Genomic DNA, 13,988 nt, shown 5'->3' on the forward strand with positions numbered 1-13,988 from the left:
GGTGGTGCCAGGGTTAGGACTGGAAATCACGTGAGCGAGATCCCGAGCCGGACTTCTCCCACCCGCCTCAAGCCCTTGTTAGGGCTAGGGGTTGGGAAATGAATGGGCGTTGGAGTCCGCCGGGGGCCGGGCGAGAGGCTGGATGGGGTGACAGTGAACGTGCCTGGGAGAATCCCAAATGTCGCTAACTCAGGCAACCATCCGCACGTCAAAGGTCAGTGAGTAAACAAAGAACCTATGAAAATCGAGATGAGCGCATGAACTTTTACCTTTTTCCTAGTCCTGCACATCGTTCTAGCCCCATGGGTCACCTACACTCCTCCTCACGCTGGGCACAGCTGTCCACGGAAGCTTCGGGATCGTCTGGCCTAGACCCAGGCTGAGGGGGTGCGTGGGACCTTCCACGGAGCTGGGGGAGGGGGCATAAAGGAGAAAGAATGAATAAATAGCCGCTTCTAAAGTTCCACATCGTTTTCTGGCAAATTTTTACTCCCCTCTATAGAGCCAATTAAACGCAATAAAAACTTGCAAGGAAGCCCTCTTTCTAGCCGAGCGTCGCCAACAATTGCCTAAGGGGTAAACCAAATACGCCTGAGATAATTACACTAAGCCCGGGGCGATGATTTGCCTGCCAGCGTCCTCAGCGCCAGCCAATATTTGTATAGCGTAGTGGTTGTTTTAAAAAATAAAAAATTACATGCGGAAACTTGAAACCGACTGGTTGGTGCCAGGGTGGTTACTTGATCTGTTTTCTTGAACAGGGGTCTGTCTGCAGGCAGCTGGAGCGCGCGCGTACCGGCCCCCGCCGGTGCTGCTGAGCGCCTGCAAAACTTGCCGGAATTAAATCAACCTCGGGGGAAGGAGGGGGAGAGAGGGCGGGCGCACCCCCCACGGCGGCCCGAGCCTGACTGCCAGGCCCCGAGCCCCCGGGAATCCCCCACAATACTCCTCGGCCGCGCTCTCCGCTGCGACGAGGGCCCGGGCCGCGGGAGCTGGCTGGGGCTTCAGGGCGGGGAAGTACTTTCTGCTCTTGACAAGTCCAACCGGGACGAGGAAGCGTAAGGCTTGGGGCTCTCGCTCGACCTCCGCGGCTCTGTTTGGGTTCCAGCTGCTCGGAGCCGCTCAGCCAGCTGAACGCCGCTAGCTCGCCGAGGCGGAAGGTGCCGGTCACACGGCTCGCGTCCCCACGAGGTGGTGGCGGCAGGTCTGTGGGCCGGGCCGAGCTCACCCAGCGAGTGTCCGGCTCCAGCTGTAGTACTGAGGTTATATGCGCCCGCGGGTGGTCCGGAACATCCTTCAAGGCCCCCTCCCCTCTCTGTCCCCAGACGCCTCGGAGTCCAGTTGGCAGACGAGAACGTCCTCAAGCTGCTTCCAAACAGGAGGCACGGCTTTTGCCGGAGTGTGCGGAGATCTTTTAACAAAATTTGCAGTTGCCCGCGAGGCGTTCGGGGCCAGGGCCGGAAGAGCCTTTGCGCTCTGGGCTTGCCGAGCTCCCACCAGCAGCCTTTCGGCGGCTCTTGGACCTGGACAGGGCTGTTCTTGCACCACATCCGTCAAGGGAGAAGGGGACACCCGGAGCCAGCGGGCTCTAGCTGTCACTGTAATTGTGGACCTCCTCGAAATTTTTCCATGACTTCTTGAGGCCAGGAGACCGTCTGCTGCTTGGTTCTTTAAACTGCATCAGCAAACCAAAAATCCCGCAAAAACTCCACTGGCGGAAGGAGCGTTCCCGGCTTGAAGTGACAGCGAAAGCATCCTGCTCTGAAAGGGTCTCCTTTCCTTAGGACAAACCAAGAAGTTGCTCTTTCCCCCATGGGGCCCTCTGGCACGCTCCACTTTCAACGCCTATTCTAAAACGTCTGCGGACCTAGAAAAAACTGGCCAATATCACTAGCCAGAAATCCAGCTCCTGCCTGAAGATGAATATTGTCAATCTGTTCCGCTCACCGCACTCCTGCAACCCGACGGGCAAACAACCCTTCTCCTACTCTTTTTCTTGGGCAGCTCACCAAACGTCGGAAGCTAAAACCACTTGACCTGTGTCGTCAAGGTGGAAGAGCAAGGGGCAGTCTTGGAAACAGTCTGGGCCAACAGCCTTCTGCCTCCAAATTTAGGCATGGAATAGACGAAATTAAATACAGTCCTTAACTGCTCCTTTTTCCTCAAATCTCCGAACTGGAAGGCACCCGTGAAATTTCCAACTTCACACATCTCATTTTACAAATAAAGAAACTGAGGCCAAGAGACAGAAGGAATGTATGTGTATCTGTATATATATGTATACATATATATACGTATATATGTATACATATATACATATATGTATATATGTACACATACAATCTCCAAACTCTGCTTTTCCTCTGGCAAAGACAACCAAAACCAGAGTACAACTGCAGGTTCTTTCCAGTCAGTTGGGATTAGTTCATGGGTGTGCAAGAGAATGTAGAGCAGGAAACTGCTTCAGGAATCCCGTCAAGCATGGGGACCTCAGCGCCATGGCTCATCCAACCTCACAGGTCAGATCAGGGCCTGCGGATTGATCATTTTGACCTCCTATTTAATTTTAATTATTTCCTTCTCCCTCGATGTGCTGAAAGTAGCAAGACTGCACTCTGACACACCCAGGTGATGAGACCTCTGAGCTTCCAAGCCCTCCTTCCGGCCCCAACTCAGATGTTACCACCCAGAGAAACGCTGTCCCATTCACCCGCTCTAGGTGAGGCCTCCATCCATAAAGCCCTTAGTATCTATCCAAATTTCCAGCTACTGTCAGTCTCTCCCACTAGATTGCGGTTCTGGAGCGTAAAGAGCTGTTCCAGGCCTCCCTGTACCAGGTGCCTATCACTGGGGCCGACACTCAGTTGGCGCGTAATAAAATTGTGATGAAATTGACATTTGGCGAAAACGTCCCTGTCTCGCCTCTGCGATAGCTTCTCCTTCCAAACCTCCGGCCTTTGAGATTACGTGCAGAGAGAGGTCTCGAGGCCACCCTGCTGTGAACTTGACCCACAGTGGTTAGTCCAGGAGGAAAGCAGTGTAAGGAGAGAGAAGACCAGAGAGGGTAGCTGGGAAGAGGGAAGCCTGAAAGGGCGGGGACAGGCGGGAGGTGCAGGAGAGGAACAAGAAAGCAGTCTCCGGTCCCCCTCTACCGTGCGTCGCGACCCAGGTGGGGTGCAGTGGCGGGGACCGTACCGGACACCATGCCCCACCCTGCGAACAGCCTGCGCCCCCTGCCCTACTCCGCCGCGGCTGGGGGCTGCGGAGCCTGTGGTAACTGCTGGGGGTGGGGGCGCCCGAGCCGAGGTGGAGGAGGGGGCGGGGGCGAGGCTCGGCGCCTTCTCGCCCCTTCTTCAGCATGAGACTCGGCGGCGGCGGCGGAGTCCCACAGCCTCGGTCATGTGATAGTCTCGAAGCGCGAGCTGCGGGGGTCTCGGCGTCTCGGGGACCATTACAAAACGCAGTCAGGAGAGCGCGTCGCTGCCACAGCCGCCGCCGCCGCCTCTCCAGCTCCAGACCGGCCCGGGAGAGCGGCTGCAACTGAGCGGGCCGGGCCAGCCCCGCGCCCTCCTGGCGCTCGCAGAAGCCCCTCCGCCTTCGCGCCGCATCCAGCGCCCCCGCCCCTTCTCAGGGTCTGCAAGCGCCGCCGCCGCTACAGAAACCTACAAACTTTCCCCCGACCCCCGCAACCCCGCCGCAAGGCGACCGCCTACAGCTCTACCCCCAGGATCCGCTGCTAGCTGCCGGAGAGAAGGAAGACGCGGGCTGCCAGAGCCGAGCTCCCTTCTCCTTACCTCGCCTCTCCTCTCCAGGAGCACGAGAACGCACGGCGGATTAAGGGACGGGTCATCGGTCAGCGTGCAGCGCGCTGTTCAGTCCCGCCACCCCCGGCCTCCTGCACAACGAGGGCCAACTCGGATTTAAAGGGCCAGAGTCTTGACTGCCCAGTCCTTCCTTCCATCTCTTTGGGCCTGCGCTTCCCTCGGACCGAGAGAAAGACGAGACGAAGCCAGAAGGAAATACGGCCCCTCCTGACTGCTCCTCCGCCAGCTCCCACGCTTAACCTCTGGCCATCCGCGGGAAGACGCCGGGGGGGTGGCGGTGAAGCTGGCGCGCCCCGCTTGCGACTGTGCGCGCGGGTTCGCAGCCGTCGAGGCAAGAATTTGCGAGCGTCGGATTACTAAATTGGCTCTAGAGGCCAAGCGCGGAGACCACAGGCAGCGGGGAGAAGGCGGGAGAGAAACGGCGAGAGGGTCAGGGAGAAAAGAGGGCGGGGTGGCGGGCCCGGGAAGGCGGAGTGCGGGTTAGCGAAGATAGCCAGGCCCCGGGAGTGGGGTGCGGAGCGACGCTGCGGTCCATTGTGGGCCAGAGAGCGGTGGAGGCGCCGGGGGCGATGCCGCGGCCGGGGAAAAGTTCGTACAGCGACCAAAAGCCTCCCTACTCTTACATCTCGCTGACCGCGATGGCCATCCAACACTCAGCGGAAAAGATGCTGCCGCTGAGCGACATCTATAAGTTCATCATGGAACGCTTCCCCTACTACCGCGAGCACACGCAGCGCTGGCAGAACAGCCTGCGCCACAACCTCTCCTTCAACGACTGCTTCATCAAGATCCCGCGGCGGCCCGACCAGCCCGGCAAGGGCAGCTTCTGGGCATTGCATCCCGACTGCGGCGACATGTTCGAGAACGGCAGCTTTCTGCGGCGCCGCAAGCGCTTCAAGGTGTTGCGCGCGGACCACCCTCACCTGCAGGCTGGAAGCACCAAGAGCGCGCCGGGCACTGGGCCCGGAGGGCACGTGCACCCCCACCACGCGCACCACCCGCACCATCACCACCACGCCGCGGCGCACCATCACCATCACCACCACCACCACCCGCCGCCGCCGCCTCCCCCGCCGCACATGGTGCACTATTTCCACCAGCAGCCGCATCCCGCTCCACAGCCGCCGCCGCCCCTCGCTTCGCAGCCCCCGCAGCAGCCTCCGCCGCAGCCTCCGCAGCAGTCTCACCCCGGCAAGATGCAGGAGGCAGCGGCCGTGGCAGCGGCGGCAGCAGCGGCGGCGGCGGCGGCAGTGGGCAGCGTGGGGCGCCTGTCCCAGTTCCCGCCCTACGGGCTGGGCTCGGCCGCTGCAGCCGCCGCTGCTGCCGCCGCGTCCACGTCGGGCTTCAAGCACCCGTTTGCCATCGAAAACATCATAGGCCGGGACTACAAGGGCGTGCTGCAGGCGGGCGGGCTGCCCTTGGCGTCGGTCATGCACCACCTGGGTTACCCCGTGCCGGGCCAGCTCGGCAACGTGGTCAGCTCCGTGTGGCCGCACGTCGGCGTCATGGATTCGGTGGCCGCGGCTGCCGCTGCCGCTGCAGCCGCGGGGGTCCCCGTGGGCCCGGAGTACGGCGCCTTCGGGGTGCCGGTCAAGGCCTTGTGCCACTCGGCAAGCCAGAGCCTCCCCGCGGTGCCCGTGCCCATCAAGCCGACTCCCGCGCTGCCTCCAGTGGCCGCGCTGCCGCCGACGCTCGCTGTCCCCGGGGCCTCACAGCAGCCGCCGGTGCCGTCCACCGTGTGCCCGGCGGCCGCCGCCTCGCCCGCCGCCCCCTTGATGGAGCCCACCGCCGCGGGCGCGGCTGAGACCAAAGGCGGCTCTCTGCACTCGGTGCTGGTGCACTCTTAGGATACCCAGAGGGTTCTCATGGACAAACGCCTGGCCCGGGACCGCCCGCCGGAGAGGGTGAGGGCGCCCTGCCCAGGTCGGGCACAGCTGGCGAGCACGTCTTTGCGGGGAAAGAAAGGTATTTAAACAGACAAACCAACCCAAAAGTGGATTCTCCAGTGGTCTGAATAAATATAACACTGTGTCTGTGTTTATACTATATTGTACAATCAGATTAATGAAAACCAGTTTTCAGGTAAGAGTTTCTATTGTAATTAATATTATAAATCCATAAGTTATGCGGGAAGGGAACAAAAGAGTTTAAGCTTCATTCGCTGACATACTGGAAATGGATTTCGGTTCTTATTCCCGGGAGCAGACTCCAGCAGAGCTAAACCTCCCTGGGAGAAATCCAACAGAGTGAGGCTGAGGCGGACCTCAGCCGCCGCGTTTCTCCCGGCGGGTCTCAACCCCAGACACCCTCCCCTCGTGAGTATTCTAGACAAAACTGCTATTCACTAAGGAAATCTCGTTTTATTTAAGAAGGAAAAGAGGGAGCATTTGATACTGTTATTTTCCTGGTCAGTGAAATGGACAAGGACACGGTAGCATGAATAAAGCCTGGGGTGGGGGTGGGGGGATAGTGGGAACCTCACGAAGGATCTTGGGAAACAGTTAAGTTTCTTGGCTCTGACCCGAGGGTCGAGAAGGATAGAAGGAACGGCTAAAGCAATTAGTTTGCACAAAAGAGAATGGCCGCAGCTTAAAGCACAAAGCCTCAGATTCCAAAAGTAAGTTCGGGAAACATAACCAAAGAGAGAGATTAAAGGAGACTTTCTACCTGCAATTTGTTTGTTAATCAATCGGATGAGACCATTGAGGAGCCCCCAGATAATGTGAATTCCCATGATCCGTTCCATTTCGGATTTTTTTTTAAATTACTTGCATCGCTGGATTTTGTTCCCGTAACTCTAGAATGCAAGAAAAACCTGCCGTGTCACCCGACAAGATTGCTCTTAACGTTTCCAGGAGCGTTTCGTGGCCGTTGCCCTCCAGCCTCCTTGGGACAGACGTGTGAGGATGACCGTCGATTTGGTATTACATGTGCTGTTTGGGCGCGTTCGTCTTTCAGGCGAACTCTTCAATTTCAGTCGGTGAATGGAAAAGAAACTTGCTTTGCCGCTGTTGCTCTTCCTCGTTTTTGAGCCCCGAAATAGCACTTTACTCGAAACAAACGTTTGGGAACGAATGGGGGCTGGTAGGGAGGAGGCCGCTGTCCTGTGCCCCGAGTCACCTCTGGCTTGTGTCCGCGCCGCGTTCGGGTTGTGACTTTGTGCCAAGTTCATGTCTGCCTATGTTGTACGCGGTGTTCTCCATTAAAGCTTCTCTGGATGTGCCGATGTAAAGGTGTTTCGCTTCTCAAAGGACGAGGCCGCGGTGTGAGTGCCCACTGGGGGAAAGTCTGGGGACGTGCCAAATCCCCCTCTTCCCTTTTCATTTCAAACTTGTGAGCATCAGGAGAGTGAGTTCACAGGAGGAGCGGCAGCTGCACAGGTTTCCTCCTCCATGGCTCCTTTTATCAGTTGGCACAGTAACTATCTATACTACCCATTCTTCCGCTGCTTTCCTAACCAAGCTCTAGTCCACCTCAGTGGGAGAGGCCGGATTAGGAAAAAAAAAAAAACCCACAAGGAACTTTTTCTGTTCCTACATGAGGTTTATTAGCAACACATCATCACCAATACCCTTTCCCTTTTCTCAGGGTTTCTCTGACCCTCTTTTGAGAGTGGGCCGCGGCCGGGTCCCTGTGTCATTGGATGGGTGCTGCGGCGCCCCCATTAAGTCTGCGGGGCGGGCTCGTGGCGGAGAGGAGGGCGCCCGGACACCACCACTGCCGCCGCGGGCCACACTCCCAAGAAGCGCGCGCCCAGCCGCGGCGGCCTAGGGGACCTGTTGCGCATCCTCGGCAGCCTGGGAGAGCCGGGGGCCCCGCAGCCAACCGCAGCCGGTGCTAGCTGGAGAGACCCTGAGGGCTGCAACCCCGGCGGAGCTGCGCGGGGAAGTGGTGGGGCACCTCGAACAGGGCTCCATCTTGAACCAGCTCAACAGCAGCCCGCCTCTAACCTTTTCATCAGAAGAAAATAAACTGCCAACGAAATGACCTGCTCACAGTAATGACACTAAGGGGATTTGCATTGCTTCTTAAAAATAAAAATTTCCACACATCCCTTATTTGCAAGTCCCATTGGTGGCTCGGACGGTAAAGCGTCTGCCTACAATGAGGGAGACCCGGGTTCAATCCCTGGATTGGGAAGATCCTCTGGAGAAGGAAATGGCAACCCACTCCAGTACTCTTGCCTGGAAAATCCCATGAACAGAGGAGCGTGGTAGGCTACAGTCCATGGGGTCACAGAGAGTCGGACACGACTGAGCGACTTCACTTTCACTTTCTTTCAATAAATTGCACCCCTTCAGCTAAGTTTTGGGCTCGCCTGGGAGACAAGTCTCAAAGGAGGTCACTGCCTCCTTAGAGGCCCAAGCAACTGTAGTATATCCCAACTTTAAGCTTGAGACTGCAAAGTTTCCTGCAGGGTTTTCCTTTACAATAATCTGAGAGTGTTGAAAGATAGAAAAGGGCAGCATAGACTTGGGGAGACTTGGGAGCCTGACTGCTTCATCCACCTCTGGGTGAGTTGGTGCCTGGAAGCTCCAGGCTGGGACCTCTAGTGTAAGGGCGGCAAGTCATCAGGCCAAAGAATGGCAGTCACTGGATCCCAGTGATTTCTTCAAAAGAACATCTCTTCTTCCTTCTCCACCTGCCCCAAAGGGCTAGTGGGCTTTTTTTTTTTTTAGCAGTGGCCATTTTCCCACTTCCTGTAGAGGGGCACAGTCCAAAGTGACATCCAGCACCCAGGGGGCTAGCTGAAGTGACAGTATCTCCTGAGAAGCAAGGAGCCTCTGGGCCAACTCGGCAGAGAACGATGAGTAATTGACCCTCTGCGTTTCCCAGGACACTCTTAGCAACTCAGTCTCACACCCCCAAATTCCCGGAACCCCTCCTCCCTCTGTGGGGAAAGCATGGTTGTTTTGTTTTTACTTTAAGGAGAGAGAGAGAAAGGAGAAGGAAAGGTAAAGTGAGCTGAGAGATGATTCTACTCAAGTTTTCATCCAAGAGGAGAACCTGGTACCCAACAGAAGCTATACATGGCATTGATGTTGGAGAACAAAGGAGTTCGTGGAAATAAACAAAGTGGGGGGAGCTTTCTGTCAAAGCTCTGATCCCAAGGGAGGTCCCAATTAAACCCTCATGCTGACAGTCCTGAAGATCCCCCTCTTAACTAGGGTGGGATCTGAAGTCTAACTGTAACTCTCAACTGAGTTGTGGTCTCATTATGATCTCCCATGTGGTTCTCCCTCTAGTTAGCTGTTGGAATAGAGAGAAAGTAAGTTCTGGACATCAGTGAGATAGAAATAGAGACACTTACAAATGTATGACCATCTCAGTTCACAAGATTAATAAAATCACTCTTGGTTTACTAAGTTCTAGTGGAGATAACCTGAAATTAGGCTCCTTGTTTCCAGGACGATAGAAAACACTGTAGTGGCTTAGCCTGTATACTCCTTCATGGGAGGCACAGAAACTTGGGAAACACGGGGAGAAGCAAAGAGCAGAGAGAAAGAGTTTAATGTAGCTGCCCTTCAAAATAGAAGGAAAACAACTTGGAAAGATCTATTTGATAACATTTCCCTGGGGAGCTGAGAAGAGCGCTCGGGGCTGAGGGAGGACAAAGCTATTTTAGCTGTGGTCCCTAGGAGAACAAGCCCTCCTGCAAAGGCCAGAACTGGCACATTTGTCATCTGGCACTTAGGAAGCCTGTCAGTCAGGCTGGTTTGCGGTCAATTATCTCCTTAAGTAGACTGGCATTAGTCCAGCCAGGGAGGAGGGCTGGTTGTATCCATTGAAATCAGAGCCAGTTAGCTGGAAGTGGCACTGCTGAACTCCAAGCATCTTTGCATTTGGGAGGTTTGAAAAGCAGATCAACGCATGTTCTGCTGGGACTCAAAGGTGACATTTGCCTGCTTGGCAATAGTACAGCAAGACTGCAGAAAACGATAGAAGTGATGCCTTAGGAGAAGAAGCCTTGACCACCAAAGCCACTGGTTCCCTTTAAAGTCCATTCACCTGACAAAACTGCCATTTCCGAGATGCAAAAATTATACAGAGATCCCAGTAAACTGTGCTGGGGTTTGACTTCTCCATCGGTAAGAGTTCTCACCCATTGCACCTGACTATGAGATAGGCAGAAAGGGTAGTTTGGGGTCATGTGCAGGTTTGGATGTTATGTCAAGGGTTTGAAGCAGTGTTAGTGCTCATCGGACTGTGTGTATATGATTCTACATGGGGTGTGGGTCAGAGTGGAATTGGCATTGAAGATGGAAAACTAAAGAAATGGCTTCCAAAAGTCAATGATAACCTCTTTGTGGGTGAAAATGCAGAACGGGAATCCAAGTGAAGGTAGGAAGTTCTTAAATTCCAAAGGGCAAAACTGTTTCTTCAAGTCCAACATTTTCATTTTGTTCATTGAAAGTATTTTCATTAACTTTATCTTTCAAAGCTGAAATACTACCTTGTACTCTTTGGGGGAGATTGAAGAGATTTGCTTGGATTTGAATTCAGTCTTAAGCCATTGTTTAAGTGTATGAGTTTGGCAAAATTCCAGATGTACTCTGTCCCAAGCACTTTCCCCCTTAACTATCCTCTGTGTGTTTTAAGGAAAATTCAAGCCACATGTTGCTCTTTCCCCCTTGCATTCAAATGTAGTTTTATTGAATTTTAGCATGGTCCATGAAATTTAAATTCTGAGTTTTAAGCCATAATATATGCATATGGTCTACAAGCAGTCACATGATATGCACATATATCATTAAGCAGAAAATAAAGCCTCTGAGAACTGTAGTCGTATTATTATAGTAACATTTCTTTAGGCTGAAGAGCCATGCTGAGAGTGCCATATTAAAACATGATTTTATAAAATTATCAAAAAATTCAAGAAGCTGACTTAGCAGCTCATGCAAATACTTTTAAAAGAAGATTGCTAGGAAGATATTTTGGTTACATTTAGTTTGGGCCAAATAGTTCTTTCCTGACACGAGGAACAGGTCTTTTATGTGCACAAGACACCCAGGCTTTGCTTGTGAGTCACAAATCTCATTATGGCAGCATCATTTTTAAAATGCTTTGGAATAAGCTTTCTCATCTGAGCCACTTCCAGTCCTGTCAGCACCTTCACAGACAGGGTGATTTTACTGTTACTGAGGATAGATGCTCAGTAAGAAGCTGCAGAGCTGCAGTCCAGGCACAGCTGAACTAGATTCGTTCTAGAAAGGATTTACCACGCTGACATGTACAGATGAAAAAGGGAGGGAAGACAGTGGGACAGAGGGATGGAGGAAAGATGGACAGAAGAAAGGAAAGAAAGAAGGAAGAAAGGAAGGGGAGAGCGAGAGATGATGTGTGCATCTAGTACTGACAGAGCAAACACAATTTTTATTACAATTTTTACCATGGTACTGCTTTAGGTTTTCTCTCAGAAAACTATAGATCGATTCTTTCAATGTATGTGACTCTATCTATAACTACGTGACTGAAGTCCTTTTGCCTTAAAAACAATATTCCTCTTCTCTTAGCATTTTTCTTAGCTAGAGAGGACAGAGCATTGCAGAACAAACCAGCAGCTCCATTTATGGAAGAAGATGAGGCTTTAGTCTGCTGAAGAATTCAACCTAGGTGAGGATTTTGTGACATTAACTTTGTCACAATTTATTTTATAGGGATTAACCTAAATCCCTAGAGAGAGATGTTTAAATGATACTTTTCTTTTCTGAAAAGCTTTATTTATTTATTTTTAATTTATTTATTTTAATTGGAGGCTAATTACTTTATAATATTGTAGTGGTTTTTGCCATACATTGACATGAATTGGCCATGCGTATACATGTGTTCCCCATCCTGAACCCTCGTCCCACCTCCCTCCCCATCCCATCCCTCAGGGTCATCCCAGTGCACCAAAAATAAATAAATAAATGATACTATTTGCATACTGTGGAATATCATGCAGCCATTACAAATAATGCTTATGAAACTTTACTCATACAGAAAATGCTTATGAAATCCTATTGAGGGAATAATCTCAATCCTCTAACATCACTGAACATATACTCAAAGAGACTACACCAATTATTAACAGTGGTACCTTTAGATTGGTGAAATCCAGAGTCATTTTCTTTTCCTGTTTCCCATATGTCTGAGACTGTTTTTAGGTTGTCTACATATAACAATCACATTTACTATTGTAACCAAGGAGAGGATTACTCAAATCCATCCAGCCAAAATAACTGGGATTTCAACAAACTATGAATTATAATTTTAAAATGTAGTAAAATGTAGGGGGAGGAGAGAAGAACTAGCTGAAGAAATATACTTTAGAGGCAAAGAGCGAGAAAGGCAAATGAACCTCACACACCTTGCTGTTCTCCCGCTGTGCCTTTGACAAGAGGTCAGGCAGCCGACCCTCCTTTCAGAGAACATTTCAGAGATTTGCTGTCCCATCATTCTGGACTGGGAAATGTGAAGGGGTTAAAATTACAAAGGGGGCTGGCTATAGTATAAATCTCACATAATTTTATTACCTTTACCAGCTTCCTCTCTTTTCATCTTTTGCATTTCATTAACTTTTATAGTAGGCTTGAACTTTTTTTGAAACTAGGCAGATAATGAACACAAAGTAAATATAGTCTACAAGTTTAGGCATTTTCTCCCAAATGAAAAAATAATGTTGGTTTTCCAAAACAGCAATATAATTTTTCTTTTTCCTAGTTGGCAAATACTTTTTGTGTAATGACAATGTTTTCAAGGGAAAAGTTTTAGCTGCTGTTGTTTATACTAGTTTGTGGACAAGGAAATGGCAACCCACTCCAGTATTCTCGCCAGGAAAATCCCATGCACAGAGGAACCTGGCAGGCTACAGTCCAAGGGGTCACAAAGAGTCAGACACAACTGAGGGACTGAGCATGCACACACACATACTGGTTTGAGTAAACTTGCATTTTTTATTCCCTATCTACCTTGAAATAGTTTATTTTCCCCACAAAATGCAAAAGCATGTAACTACTCGGAATATGCATATTTTCAGATTAAACGTCTCAACTTTTATGCTAGAAGTCTGATAACCTCTAAAAATGATCACAGATCATTGATACTTGGGTTTTTAATAAGTTGCATTGAACAACTAAAATTCTTGAAAATATAAGACTTTATGTTTAACCCAAGAAACAGAGAATCAAATGTATCTGCTTTGCCAGTGTGGAGAACAAAATGAGATTCTACTTCTTTGAGATGCAAAAATTTTGAACCCTCATTTCAGTTATTATGAGAAAATTCTTCTCTTCTTACCTGCCAGGGGACCCCAGGCTGACTTGGACTTGCTTACTCCTGCCTTGCAAAGAAAAAAAAATGGAAAGTTTAATCCATCTGCTAATACTGCTTCTTAAAACTTTAGGTGCATATGAATCACCTGGAGAGGTTTTTAAAAACACACTCTGCTGAGCCCTATCTTCAAAGATTCTGATTCAGCAGGTGTGAGGTGGGCCCAGGTTGTACATTTCTCACAAGCTCCCAGGTGATGCTGATGTTCTGGGCACTTTGAGAAGTCCTGCATAAGATTCTTTTTTTTTTTTTGTAATAATATATTTATTTTATTGTATTTTTTAACTTTACAATATTGTGTTGGTTACCTCAGTTACAGCCATCTCAGTCTATCAGAAATACCCAAATAACTTTGAACATATAGAAAAGACATTAATATCTCTATCCCTTTTCTCTCAAAAGTTCATTGGTGCCTATCAAATGTACTCATCTCCTTGTCTATATATACTAATATACAGTATAATAATAACATGATATATTAATGCACAAGAGAAACAGAAAAACTCCATATGCCTCCAGAGTTGGAATACTCCCCATTGTAAGTCACCTAAAGACAGAAATGTTAGATCAGAAAGCAGCAGCGAACTTATTTCCTCAAGGAGGCAACTGAGACAGCAGCACTTGAAAAGCAAATGATTGAAAACTAGACCTAGAAGTCTTTCCACTCCCATCTTTTCATCATAAGCCAACCCCTTCCCCAAAGCAGTTTAACCAATGAGCTTAAGGAGTTCTTACTTCATTTTCTTCCTGCATGTGATGCTGATGTTGGCACATCACACTTGTATGTGACACTTTATGCATTATATTGAGGGATTTTCATATCTACTATTTTATATAGAGGAGATGGTTTTA

At 50.6% G+C, this 13,988-nt stretch overlaps 1 protein-coding gene across 1 annotated transcript; it reads left to right on the forward strand.

Moving 5' to 3' along the window:
• Positions 1-4,322: 4,322 nt before the first annotated feature.
• On the forward strand, positions 4,323-5,671 carry FOXB2 (forkhead box B2). The gene has a single exon (XM_006067663.4). It carries the CDS (start codon positions 4,394-4,396, stop codon positions 5,669-5,671), a length of 1,278 nt encoding a protein of 425 aa, XP_006067725.3. The 5' UTR covers positions 4,323-4,393.
• The last annotated feature ends 8,317 nt before the right edge of the window (positions 5,672-13,988 follow it).

Source organism: Bubalus bubalis, chromosome 3 (assembly GCF_019923935.1).
Source record: "Bubalus bubalis isolate 160015118507 breed Murrah chromosome 3, NDDB_SH_1, whole genome shotgun sequence".
Lineage (NCBI taxonomy): Eukaryota > Metazoa > Chordata > Mammalia > Artiodactyla > Bovidae > Bubalus > Bubalus bubalis.

Bases quoted from the DNA above. Each gene is read 5' to 3' on its own strand.
- FOXB2 (XM_006067663.4), top strand. From the start codon at position 4,394: ATGCCGCGGCCGGGGAAAAGTTCGTACAGCGACCAAAAGCCTCCCTAC.